The sequence below is a fragment of the Schistocerca cancellata genome, chromosome 7, assembly GCF_023864275.1.
Source record: "Schistocerca cancellata isolate TAMUIC-IGC-003103 chromosome 7, iqSchCanc2.1, whole genome shotgun sequence".
Classification (NCBI taxonomy): domain Eukaryota; kingdom Metazoa; phylum Arthropoda; class Insecta; order Orthoptera; family Acrididae; genus Schistocerca; species Schistocerca cancellata.
In genome coordinates this window covers 358,424,745-358,439,286 of record NC_064632.1, presented here as the reverse complement: position 1 = coordinate 358,439,286, position 14,542 = coordinate 358,424,745, and the positions used below count along the sequence as shown (strand labels likewise).

The window sequence follows — 14,542 nt, the reverse complement described above, 5'->3', positions numbered from 1 at the left end:
CTGACTTCATTTTTTATGAATGTCAGGGTACGACTGCATCGAACTGTGCAGGTAGAGGAGCCCCTGGAACGAGAAGATATTTGGCGAATGGAACCAGAAGATATTCATCGAATGGGCTGGTCTGCCCATTCCCCCGACCTAAGTACCATCGACCAAATGTCGGGTGCGTTGGGTAGACATGTTACAGCACGTCCACGTGCACCAACGACCTTCCATTAGTTGTCAACCGTGCTGGAGGAATGGGACGCCCTGTTTACATGAGGTCCTTACCAACCTCGTGGGTACGCAGTCCGTGGTGATGGTGCACCCTATTAAGAAACATGTAAAGTCTAGGAGACCATTATCTTTGAATGAATGTGCCATTACCGTTCATCTCATTTCGTATTTCTTATAGCAACTCATTGTACTAAACTAGCGCATTTCTTTTTATATATGATGATAGTTTCTTCGAGCTACGTTACTTGCCAATGACACATCCTGCGACAGTTACTTTCATCCTTAAGTTTTGCACACCAGTGTAGTTACAAGACGGGCTAACTCAGCTGCAGATTCGGTATAGGATCTGATAGCGTCAACCGCGTCCTGGAGCTGTATACGAGTTTAGCGATTTCTGTTGTTTCTCAACACCACTGACACCTAATATCCGCATCATTCATCTTTGCAATGGTACAAGAATTAAACCGGGGCAATATTTCTGGATTTTCCTTTCTAAAGGAACATTTGAAAACAGAATTACGCATTTCCGTTTTTGCTTTGCTTCCCTCAATTTTTGCTTTGCTTCCCTCAATTTCAGTTCCTGGCTTGACTTTGAGTGTCTGGGCACTAACGTTGGTACGACTAATAGCGTTTACATATAACCAGTATTCCGTTGGGTTTTGTGAAAAATCTTTCGATAATACTGTACTACAGTCTTGACAGCCAAATGCGATTCATTAAGCATGTCTCTATAGCCATGCAGTTTGGTTTACATCATTTACGGACTAGTCTGTATTTCTTTAGCAGTTTTTCATAGTGATTATATACCGTGGATGGTCCCTTCCGTCATGAACTGTTCTGCTAGGTACATACGTATCAAGTGAGTGGTCAACTTTTCTTTTAAACCTGAGCCTCCGCAGAGCTAAATGTTTCGAGTTCCATATTGAGATACGAACCACTGCTCCTTTATCTAGTTAACTGAACTTATAAATCTTCCTACATTTTTTGCACTATGTGATCAAAAGTATCTGAAGAACTATTAGTTGACATTAGTATGGCGTGCGTCCACCCTTTGGCTTTATGATGGCTTGAGCTTTGTTGGGAGCACTTTCAGTGAGGTGTTCGAATGTCTGTAGAGAAATGACAGTCCAAAGATCCTTCCCAGAGGCGTTCCATTGGGTTCGGGTTGGGAGTCTGGACAGGCCAGTCAGTTTCAAGAAATGTTATTGTGCACAGAGCATAGCTTCACAGATGCTCCTTAATGACAGCGTGCTTTGTCGTACTGATTCAGTTATCGTCTCCGAACTTTTCCTTCATTGTACACAGTACACAACGTTGTAAAATGCGTTCATTTCCGTCCGCATTTAGCCTGGTCTTAAGCACGATAAGGGGACTACGCACTAACCGCGACCGAGCGGGGTGGCGCAGTGGTTAGACACTGGACTCGCATTCGGGAGGACGACGGTTCAATCCCGCGTCCGGCCATCCTGATTTAGGTTTTCCGTGATTTCCCTAAATCACTCCAGGCAAATGCCGGGATGGTTCTTCTGAAAGGGCACGGCCGACTTCCTTCCCACTCCTTCCCTAATCCGATGAGACCGATGACCACGCTGTCTGGTCTCCTTCCCCAAACCAACCAACCAACCAACCAACCACTAACCGCGAGAAACATCCCATACCACCGCACAAGCTCCTCCGTACTTGACTGCTGGCACCAGATGGCAGCTGACGCTCTCCAAGCGTTCTGCAAACTCAAACCCTTCCATCGGATTGCTACAGAGTATAGTGTGATTCATCATTAAAAACCATTCGTTTCGAGTCATCCATTGTCAAGTGGCGTCGTTCTTTGCACAAGCACCGTTTAGCTTATGAGAAGCTGCTCGATCATTGTACACCACTCGTTTCAACTCTCTTCGCATAGTCATTGTGCTGGTTCGACTGGTGGTAGCACACTGTAACTTCTGATGCCAGTTCCACTGTAGAAATCCTGAAAGAGATCAGGTCTTTACAACAGCGACACGACTGATGTTTGCAGCTGGGACGTTGCTACTCGTTTATTGCTGCAGGCCACTTTTCTCGTTCCACGCCCCTCGCCACTCTCACAGCGAACTCGCTACACGAGTGCTCTAAGTAACTGGCCCATATGCTGGAGGTAAAAGTAGTTTTCAGAGCCAATGTACGGCAAGCAAGGAAATGGGAACTGCTGAAGAAGCAGCTCTTGGTCGTGACTAAGCCCGTTCGTTCCAGGCTATATTACATTATCTTCCACACAGTATAAATAGCGCTGAAGGATGACATTTTTTCTTTGCAGTTCGTCATTCAGATGGAGGCGTCAAAACTTTGTGGTATCTTGGTGCTATTTTATATGGAGTCGGATGTGTACGCTCTGTGTTTCATTCTGTGCCACTGATTTCCGTACACATCCACAGCAGGAGAAACCAGAATAGACTGCCAGAAGAGTACTAACACGAGCACCATGACTTCAACGGGATCTTACTGCTAACCTGGGGATCAGAGGAAGGTAGTGGCCAAACCTTTATCCGACCCAACGAGGTGGCGCAGTTGTTGGCACTGTGGACACGCATTCTGGAGGAGGACGGTTCAAACCTGCATCCGGCCATCTTCATTTGGGTTTTCCGTGGTTTCCCTAAATGGCTGGAGACAAATGACCCGATGGTTGCTTTGAAAGGGCGCGGTCGATTCCTTCCCCATCTTTGAAACAATCCGAGCTTGTGCTCCATCTCTAATGACCTTGAAGTCGACGGGTGTCAATCCTTCATCTTACTTCCTTCGTTAGCTTTACTCGGATACCGTTACGGGAGTTTCACGTTGTCTCGCATCGCTCAGTGAAGAAATTTCCTGGCAGATTGTAAGGTGTCAGGCAAATCCAACACCTTCCATGAAAACCGACATGATAAGCAAATCCAGTAGTATGTCACATAGCTCCGAATAAATCGTGACATTAACCAAAGTAATAGGAGTAACGAGTGAGCAAATGGAATACCACAGACTAACACAAGAATGCCTAAATGCATGTCATACCTTCCCACTGTGAGACAGACGCAGTTCCGAGGGGAGAAACGAGAACAGAAGCCGAGAGCAGAACCGTGTTAAGCTGGAAGGCCCTACGATAAGGGACGGACACCCACGTCGCCAGCTAACCGCTAGGACCACCCCAGCCGCAAGTTTTAGCGTGAGACTTTTTCGCGTCTCTGTTACGTCAGGACCACCCCCCAGCCCATGTTAAAAGCTAGAGCCCTCCAGAAGAACAGTATAGATCTTATAACGATAACACAAAAAGGGCCACACCCCAGCCGCAAGTTTTAGCGTGAGACTTTTTCGCGTCTCTGTTACATCAGGACCATCCCCCAGCCCATGTTAAAAGCTAGAGCCCTCCGGAAGAACAGTATAGATCTTACGATAACACTAAAAGGACCACACCAGCTGCAAGTTTTAGCGTGAGACTTTTTCGCGTCTCTGTTACGTTGCAAACTTTAAAAACATTGCCCCACCACGAAAAGGATAACGTTTCTCATTGGATAGACAGAATTTTTGTAGGCGGAGCTTAAGGTTAACATTGAGACCCTGATTGGTCAGATGAGAACACAGCCAGATAGTTTTTTTAAACCAACTTCGGTAAATTGTAGTAAGGAGAAGTTAGGAGAGAGTTGCTTCCGAGACGGCGAGGTGAGCATAGCTGTGCTGTCCGCCGCCCCCTGACGAACACCGACAAGGTAATGAACGCACGCGATGCCGCATAACAGCGCATAAAGCTTCACTCAGAACTGCAGAAGTCTCACCTGTTACACCCCCTTTTTGCTTAATACTAGTGTGGATCGTCAATTAAAGCTCATGGTGTTCACATTTGCCACTTGAAATAAAAATCTGAAATGCAATGATTTTTCTGTTATATAGTTATTGAGAAGCCACATCAGCCACTGTAATTTACGACAAGTTAGATAAGTAATTAAAGATAATTGAGGGTCACTGTAGACCATTTTGATAGTTTTCTCTTTTGTGAAACTTAATTTAAACCAAGATTATAGATGTGATATGGCATAGGTCATCCTTCGATCCATTGTAGAACTTGGAAACCCATTCAGGGAATATTCGTTCATATTTTTGTAGAACGCAGTTGGTTTTTACCATCCTGTATTAAAACATTTCCTTTTATCAATAGTGCAATTTATAAACAATGTTTTGTGAGTAGAATAAAATTTCCAATGGTAAACTTAACTGTTATTTCGACGTTATTTTACCAACTAACTAAAAATAGGAAAGCCTTGAACCCCTTCCACTAAATTTAGTTAGTATTAAGATTCTTTTACAGGGAGTGCAGTGGAGTTGACGCTGAGAAATCATTAAGTATTTGGTTGTATCATCGCTAGTCTCACTGAACTCTTGTGAATTCTACATGTCATGTGTGGTCTGGCGTCTCCTTACCAGCAACAGGTCCCAGGTTCAAACTAGTCAATTCCCTAAAAAACACGCTCAGAGCGTCGTTGCGCGAAAGTGGTAGGGAGACACGATATAGAACTGACAGACACCACGCAGAATGTTAGAAGATGAAAACTGAGTGCCGAGCGGAACTGTCGGCTGAGGATGACACGCCGTTCGGACGATACTGTTTTCCGAGGCCTGTTCGGACCGAGTTTACTTTAGAGCATCGAATTACAAAATGTGCCTGGAAAAGGAAGTAAATATGTAATTTCGCGATTGTTTTTGCGAGATGCGTAGCACGGAAAACATCGTAACTGTCATGGTGTGTGTACAGGGCGAATATTAATAAAACGGAAAAACTCCAGGGACAGATTCCTGACTCGAAATGGAGGAAAGAAGGTCCTGTATGAATGTGTGTCCGGAAGTGCAACGTTGCCACGATAGATGGCGCTGACGAATGACAGTTCCTGTGACCAATTGCCGTGGGTTCTTTGTGCGTTGTAGGCTGTGCGATTGACGCAGCGTACTGTAAGCAGCAGAATGGCCTGGTATTCATGTCGGGAACAAACCGATCGTGTTTGTGTACGGCTGAACAGATGGAGCACGGCTATACCAAATAAGTACCCTTACAGACACCAACCATATCACACAACATTTCAAGCTCTTTTCGGGTGTTTGTGTGATTATGGATCCTATCAGACAGACGAATGCGCAGGAACGCGGCATACTGTGCGTACACTAGATTTGGAGGATCGGGTTTTACAGGATATTGAGACGAACGCTTGCAGAAGCTCAAGGCAAGTGGGCCGTCGGTGTAAGACATTCCGGACACGGCCGGCCGGTGTGGCCGTGCGGTTAAAGGCGCTTCAGTCTGGAACCGCGTGATCGCTCCGGTCGCAGGTTCGAATCCTGCCTCGGGCATGGATGTGTGTGGTGTCCTTAGGTTAGTTAGGTTTAAGTAGTTCTAAGTTCTAGGGGACTGATGACCACAGCTGTTAAGTCCCATAGTGCTCAGAGCCATTCCGGACACGGGTCCATAGGACAGTTTTCCTCCATTTCCAGTCAGGAATCCGTCCCTGCCGTTTTTGTCAGATGAAATCCAGTGTCGCTAAAAGCCTGTCGCGTTCTACCTGTAACGACGTCTCTATGTCGTACAGCATTTGTATGACACCGTGGTTGTGAGTCTTCAAGTGTCTCCGTGGTTATGAGATACGCCTGACACTCAGCAACGGGCTTCTACGGAAGTATGGATTAAACGCTTTGAGGACTTTATAAGCACTGTATTCACTACGTTGAATCGTACTATGTAGGAAATAGTAAACAATAAAAGCAGTTTCACAAATAAGATACAATTCAAAAGTCAAAGAGTAAATAGCTTTTTCTAAGAGTAATTCTTGTTCCATATTTCGTACTATATTCTTCAGTTCGATAAATATCTTGTACTACTGTGTTAATTCAAGGTATAATCTAATTCTATTCCAAATTTCTTCCAGATCCGTCCAGCCGTTTCAGCGTGAAGGAGTGACAAAAATGCCCTCTGTCGCATTAATAACAAGTGCCCATGCATATGTCTAATTGGATCATAAATAATCAGACTTTTTTAAAAAAATCGTCATCCTGCAGAATCAATGATTCGTTCTGCTAACCGGCACACTGTTTCATCTTGGAAATCCGTAGTCTATGATAAAAGTCGTTTTTGCGCAATATCCTTTCATGCAGGAGTCCTAGTTTACACGTTTGTGCTGGAGAACGACTGCTACATTTGGAGAGCTGCGGAAAGGTATTGGCGGTTGTGAGCTGCGAGGGAGGGTCGTCAGTCGTGCCTAGGTAGCATTCACCACGAAACGCAGTGTGCTGGGTTCGAGTCCCAGCCGGTGCACAGTTTAAATCTGCTAGGAAGCAGGAACAGCCCTCGCTCCACTGTGGAGTGCAAGATTGTTCTAGAACCTCACAGAAGAGTTTGATAATAGTTTTGAGCCTTAACGCTGAGACCATCACATTAGGGTTCAAATGGCTCTGAGCAGTGTGGGAGTTAACATCTGAGGTCATTAGTCCCATAGAACTTAGAACTAGTTAAACCTGACTAACCTAAGGACATCACACACATCCATGCCCGAGGCAGGATTCAAACCTGCGACCGTAGCGGTCGCGCGGTTCCAGACTGAAGCCACACCGGCCGGCACCATCACATTAAAACTGCCTTCATAGGTGACAGTGCTTTGCAATTACCAGACATTTCAGTCCACAAATCAGTTCGGCGTTTCATATTGTTAACATATAATGTCGGTGCCATCACAAAGGACAAGCCGTGCGAATCTTGTCCATAACGTTCCAGGCTCGGAGGTTTGAGATAAGCGTTACTTACAGGACAAACGTATTTTTTTTTTTTTTAGCCGACCACGATAGGCTAGGGACGGCGGTTATCGCTGAAACAACCGCTTTTCGGTTGTATCAAGTTTTTTCAACTTTAGTTTAACCGGACTGTTAAAGCAGCTCAAAAAATCTTTTTCTGAAATAATGATTTTCGGTTTTTTATTCCTGTTATTTCCTTCAAAAACGTAGAAATCGAACAAAGATTGAAAAATTTTGACTCCCTCAGTTTCGAGGTACGTCCATAGAATCAAAATATTAAATTAAATATACAAACAAAAGAAAATTTCGTCCGTCCACCGTTCGCTGCTTTTCGCGAAAAGTGATAGGTAGTTGACTTACAGTATTCTCCTATTGATTCTGATTTTTTGAAACACCACTCAAAAATCATGTTGTGATCGGGAATCATAGTACTATTTGGACATTACGAATAGTCAGTGTTAAAGGGTGAAAACTGGGGTTCAAGAACTCTAGTTTTCGCGTTAATTTGTCCGTTTTGATGAGCTGTTGTTGTTGTGGTCTTCAGTCCTGAGACTGGTTTGATGCAGCTCTCCATGCTACTCTATCCTGTGCAAGCTTCTTCATCTCCCAGTATCTACTGCAACCTACATCCTTCTGAATCTGCTTAGTGTATTCATCTCTTGGTCTCCCTCTACGATTTTTACCCTCCACACTGCCCTCCAATGCTAAATTTGTGATCCCTTGATGCCTCAAAACATGTCCTACCAACCGATCCCTTCTTCTAGTCAAGTTGTGCCACAAACTTCTCTTCTCCCCAATCCTATTCAATACCTCCTCATTAGTTACGTGATCTACCCACCTTATCTTCAGCATTCTTCTGTAGCACCACATTTCGAAAGCTTCTATTCTCTTCTTGTCCAAACTAGTTATCGTCCATGTTTCACTTCCATACATGGCTACACTCCATACAAATACTTTCAGAAACGACTTCCTGACACTTAAATCTATACTCGATGTTAACAAATTCCTCTTCTTGAGAAACGCTTTCCTTGCCATTGCCAGTCTACATTTTATATCCTCTCTACTTCGACCATCATCGGTTATTTTACTCCCTAAATAGCAAAACTCCTTTACTACTTTAAGTGTCTCATTTCCTAATCTAATTCCCTCAGCATCACCCGACTTAATTTGACTACATTCCATTATCCTCGTTTTGCTTTTGTTGATGTTCATCTTATATCCTCCTTTCAAGACACTGTCCATTCCGTTCAACTGCTCTTCCAAGTCCTTTGCTGTCTCTGACAGAATTACAATGTCATCGGCGAACCTCAAAGTTTTTACTTCTTCTCCATGAATTTTAATACCTACTCCGAATTTTTCTTTTGTTTCCTTTACTGCTTGCTCAATATACAGATTGAATAACATCGGGGAGAGGCTACAACCCTGTCTTACACCTTTCCCAACCACTGCTTCCCTTTCATGCCCCTCGACTCTTATAACTGCCATCTGGTTTCTGTACAAACTGTAAATAGCCTTTCGCTCCCTGTATTTTACCCCTGCCACCTTCAGAATTTGAAAGAGAGTATTCCAGTTAACATTGTCAAAAGCTTTCTCTAAGTCTACAAATGCTAGAAATGTAGGTTTGCCTTTTCTTAATCTTTCTTCTAAGATAAGTCGTAAGGTCAGTATTGCCTCACGTGTTCCAACATTTCTACGGAATCCAAACTGATCTTCCCCGAGGTCGGCTTCTACCAGTTTTTCCATTCGTCTGTAAAGAATTCGCGTTAGTATTTTGCAGCTGTGACTTATTAAACTGATAGTTCGGTAATTTTCACATCTGTCAACACCTGCTTTCTTTGGGATTGGAATTATTATATTCTTCTTGAAGTCTGAGGGTATTTCGCCTGTCTCATACATCGTGCTCACCAGATGGTAGAGTTTTTTCATGACTGGCTCTCCCGAGGCCATCAGTAGTTCAAATGGAATGTTGTCTACTCCCGGGGCCTTGTTTTGACTGAGGTCTTTCAGTGCTCTGTCGAGCTATAAGCAGATAAAGGCTTGTTGTTCAGACACAGAAGCAGATTAGTAGCTTTCTATTTTTTTTGTAACTATGAATGAACCGTTAACTTTTAACTTTTCTCGTTACATTATGTTACAAGTTTGTTATGACATCTCCCGTTTTTAATTTTTAAACCAAATGGAGCATTGTACTACAATGATACCGCACTTCGGTAAGTACTTCCAGATTGGGGAAGGTGCCATTCTGCGATACAAACTGCCGTATAGATCAGATGAGCAGGTCTTGTACACCGCACGTATTCGCGTAGGACACAGGACAACAGCGAGGCTATTGTCTCAGCAGTGCTGTACCAATTGTTATGCTTCGCATTTTGTTGTTCATTTCTGTCGGCATTGTTATTAACACTACGCCGTCCGGCGACACCGCAGTGGTGTCGTGAGCACAGTATCGCGCAGTGGCCGGCGACAGCACTTTAGTATCTTTTGCATTCTGTTGGCTTTTTGTTTAGGTAACAAAAAGTTACACACGTCAACAAGTTTATTTTTATTTTTATCAGTACTTGTGCACTTTCATATTGGCAAACGAAAGAGACGATACGATTATTTACGATGAATGCGCGGACGTCTTGTCTGACGTTCCGGACTACTTGGCCAATTGGGAAGAAGACAATGGATATCGAAAAAATGAAAGTGAAGCAGAATCTTGGGAAGATAGTGAAATACGTGCAAGAAGAATTCGGCGAACGCTACGGTTGCCAACTGATTCGGCAGAATCAGATGAAGAAGACAGTACACAATGGTCAGACTATGATTTACCGAGGACCGGTAATAAATTTGAAGGATCCCGTGGTCCAAACAAATTTCACAAAGATACACAGAGCGTCGAGGATATCGTAGAATTACATGTTGGGAACTATCTATTTGAATATATTAGCAACGAAACCAACAAGTACTACAGTCAAAATTGCAATAGAAGGAAACTGGATTTAAAAAATGCCAAATTTGTCGACGTAACGGGACCGGAACTTAGAAAATGGTTTGGGCTTGCTATCGTTATGGGAATTGTAAAAAAAGCGAGGATCGGTGATTATTGGCCAACGAATCCGTTGATAGACACACTGATATTTCACAAAACGATGGCCGGCAACCGATTGAGACAAATATTATCATTTTTACATTTTTTCGACAGCATCAATAAACCGGATAATGCCGACCGGCTTGTCAAAGTGCAATTCGTAATTGATTATTTTTCCAAAAAGTTTAAAGAAACTTTTAATCCAAGTCAAAACATCTCAGTTGATGAAGGAATGATACCGTGGAGTGGACGGTTAAATTTTAAAGTTTACAATCCGTCGAAAATTACGGCATACTCATTCGGATGCTGTGTGATTCGAGTACGGGATACATTTCCTCAAATGGTTCAAATGGCCCTGAGCGCTATGGAAACTAACGTCCGAGGTCATCAGGCCCCTAGAACTTAGAACTACTTAAACCTGAGTAACCTAAGGACGCCACACACATCCATGCCCAAAGCAGGATTCGAACCTGCGACCGCTGCGGTCGCGCGGTTCCAGACTGAAGCGCCTAGAAACGCTCCCCCGCAACGGCCGGCTACATTTCCTCATTCAGGATATAATCCGGCGTTGGACAGCCTTTACCAAAAACAGTGATGGAACTACTGACACCTTCTGGTGGAAAGTGGCATCATCTCTGCATGGATAATTATCATAACAGTGTAAGACTTGCAGAGAAGTTACTTGAAAACAAAAAAGATTCGGCAACATAGAGGATTTCCGGATAATTAAAGCGCGTAAAAGTCAAAGTGTCTGAAGCTTGTCATCAACGGAAAGGTGACAAGCGGCCGGCGACAAGTCAGGTAAGCCGAATTAGCGCTGCCGGCGCCAAGCGAATAAGTTTGTACGAGACCTGCGGACGCCAAAGTGCTAAAATAGCACTGTTCGCTTTCCCCATTTTCTATAATAACGTAATATTTCAGAGCAATGCACATTCTACGAATAAAAGTTTCTCATTCTGTAAAATACCGATTGTTCAGACCAAAAATACCGATATCGGTTTTAACCGGTCGTTCTTTCCCATCCCTACAATAGGCGATGCCGTTTTTGTAGACTGGAATGCACCCATTCGAATTCCACCCGCGTGCTGGACCAGTGTTGATGAATCACTGCTGCCTCCTGGTGACGCCGGAGCAGGGAGTTGGCTAGCAGGTCGGGCTCCAACATTCCTCTTTTGGCGTCGGCCTCGCAGCCGCTGTGGGAACGCGGTGTATAGGAGTCTGGGAACGGACCCGCCACCATTGTTCCCCGTCCGTCGAGCAGAAAGTGCGTCACGTGAAGAGCGGCTGCAGTACACACCTTGTTTGGGTGCGGAGCCGTGTTCTTTCTACAGAAGCGATAGCGAATGAGGAAGATCAGTAGTCAACCACCATTCAGTTTATGGAACACATTTACCCTGCTGAAGCGTGAATTATACAGGGATACTTATACACAGAGATACAGTCGTAGATAGGCCTAATTCAGAGGACTCCCTAGAGTGCACTTTATTTCATCTTTAGAGCCCGAAACATAAAACTTGGAAGCGTTCATGCAGTATCATAGCATTAAACATGCTCAATGAGGAAGCAGGATATTTTTATACCCCGCTGCGCCACAAGAAGTGACGGCATACTAAAGTGAAGAAATTTTGGACAAAGTCAGATCAAGTTTTGTACATTTTCGCTGCAAAATATTTGTTAGTCAACATCATAAACTTAAAATAAGGATTTGATGCGATAACCAAATCTTTTTTGTGGAACACATCTAACCCTTTATTCTTAGGAAGTAACGAATGCTATCGAGAAGGAATCTCGTATTAAGTCAATTTTTTTATATTTATAGAAGGCTTTTGAAACCGTTCCTCTCAAGCGGCTTCTAATCAAATTGCGTGCGTATGAAGTATCGTCTCAGTTGTGTGACTGGGTTCGTGATTTCCTATCATAAAAGTCATAGTTCGTATTAACTGACAGACAATCATTGACTAAAAACAAATGTCATATCTGGCGTTTCCCCAGGAAGTGTTGGTCCCTCTACTGTTCCTAGTTTATATGAATGATTTGGCACTCTCAGATTGTTTGCTGCTGATGCTGTCATTTACTGTCCCGCAACGTCATCAGATGATCAAAACCAATTGCAAAGTTACTTAGACAAGATATTTGTATGGTGCGAAATGTAGCAACTGACTCGAACAAACGAAAAGTATGAGGTCACCCACATGAGTACTAAAAGAAATCCGATTCCGGTAATACGATAAATCGCAAAAATCTTAAGGCTGTCAAATCAACTGTATGCCGATGAATAACAATTACCAACAATTTAAATTGCAACGATCACATAGCGTTCTGGGGAAGTCGAAGCAAAGGTCGCATTTTATTCGCAGAACACTTAGAATATACAACAAATCCTCCACTACGCGTGTCCGTCCTCTACTAGAGTATTGCTGTGCTGTATGGTATTCTGACCGATTAAGAGTAATAGAGACAATCGAAAAAGTTCAAAGAATGGCTAGTTTTGTACTATCGCGAAAATAGGAGAGAGACTGTCACGGATATGATACGCGAGTTAATATGGCAATCATTTAAACAAAGGTTTTATTCGTTGCGACGAGATCTTTTCACAAAATTGTAATCACTAATTTTCGTCTCCGAATGCGAAATTATTTTGTTGACGCCAGCAACATGGGAGAAATGATCATTGTCACAAATTTAAAAAGGAAAACTGAGCTCGCATTGACTGGAAGTGTTCATTTTTCCCGCGGGCTGTTCTAGAGTGGAACGATAGAGAAATAGTGTGAAAGTGGTTCCATGCAGTTGAGTGTGACTTCCACCTGTCACCTGTGACTTCCAACTTCGATTTTGCCGCAGGGAAATGCACAATTCCAGTTCCGTGTTTTTAATGCGAGCTGCATTAATCATTTCGAAAGTGTCTGTGATCCTAAACCGGGAAAAACGATTAGAGGACAGAACATGAGCATTTTCAATAGGATGAAGCAAATAGATGCTAACTTAAATATAGTTGGGGAAATTTAGTCTCTCTTCCCGACTTAACTTCATCAAAACTATCACAGTAAAAGATGGCAGCAAATCTCTAAATGTGGTAACTCTGTATCATGAGAAAAAGCTAGCATATAACTTAATTAATGCTTTGCATTTTGTGTGTCTATTTACCTTGCTTGTGGAGGACATCAGCGTATTCGCCCTGCCGTATGTTATTAAGTATTGTACTGCTTGAGCTACACCAATAGTGCAGGGGGTAAACATGTAACGTGCGTTAAGATAGCATAAAATATTTGCGTTTCCGACCTTCAACTTAAACGATTTTGCGTCTATTAGCAGCAATAAGATTCTTTTTTTGTTTAAATAATTGGCACGAAATATATTGTCTTATACCGAGCCGATCTAGGGCACTCAGCTCACTATGAAGTTTACAGACTGTAACAAAATTAGCGAAAGTACTCATGTTCTGCTCTTTTGGCGTAATTCGAATGAATAAAACATCAATAAAAGATGCTATCATGCAAGTTATTGCAATATATGCAATGCGGCCAGAAAAACCATGTAATGTGCAGTATGTCTAAATTAATGCAATTATATCGACGAAATCTTTCAAATATGCATTTACTCTCCTGACCATCAAAATATGCAGATATGCATGCAACATGCATTTGCATGGAAATCTTACGACTTTATCGCTTGTGCTGCGTACGACCGTCGCCGCGCCCTTGCTGGAAGCTTCTGTCCGCCTTTGCTTCATATGCTCTTTCCTTCTTGACGCTAGGTGAACATCTTTCCTTCTTTCCTGAGGAGTCCATTATCCCTATTTACTCTGGCCACTTGTCGTCATCTGCCCTTTCTAGATGCCCTAAGCATAGTAGCTTTTTTTGCTTCTGTTATGAGTTATCTCTTGCTGCTCCCATAATTTTGCTTATTGCATTATTGTAACCATGAACCATTTGCGAAATTTCGCAAATTTTCCAAAAGCATAGCTTCGGTGGCAGTATCTCTCTCTCTCTCTCTCTCTCTCTCTCTCTCTCTCTCTCTCTCTCCCTCTCTCCCTCTGACTGTCTGATTGTGAGTGAGTGTGTGTGTGTGTGTGTGTGTGTGTGTGTGTGTATCTATTCAGTCATTTTTCTCGTATCATATTGGATGTTTACGAACGGCAGTAAAACTAGTGCCGTAAAATTTAATTTAATGTCGTGTTTCGTTAGTGTGTCGCTGCAAGTAAAAAGTGTATGCCCGTATAATATTACACAACCACCAACCATTCTCCCCGCATAATATATGAACGTTGTGTATCTCTGACCACGCTGCGAGACTTGTGACTAGAGCAATATACAATAAATCAGCGCAAATGAACAGATAGTGTGTTGCACGAATGACTAGTATGGGCACGTAGCAATAATTTCCAGTATTACAAGTGTGCAATACGCGATAGCCGGTACCACTCAACTGCGACACAGTAGCTTTTTTTTAAATTGTTTTTTATTGAGTCTGTACCGACCGTAT

The 14,542-nt window shown here is 43.0% G+C and overlaps 1 protein-coding gene across 1 annotated transcript in view; it reads right to left on the bottom strand.

Annotated features, from left to right (window-relative positions):
- Positions 1-13,848, bottom strand: part of LOC126092775 (uncharacterized) — a 28,668-nt gene extending 14,820 nt beyond the window's left edge. Inside the window, exon 1 of the mRNA XM_049908502.1 lies at positions 13,743-13,848. Coding sequence (XP_049764459.1) covers positions 13,743-13,848 — 106 coding nt within the window. The remainder of the gene's footprint in view (positions 1-13,742) is intronic.
- Positions 13,849-14,542: the final 694 nt, after the last annotated feature.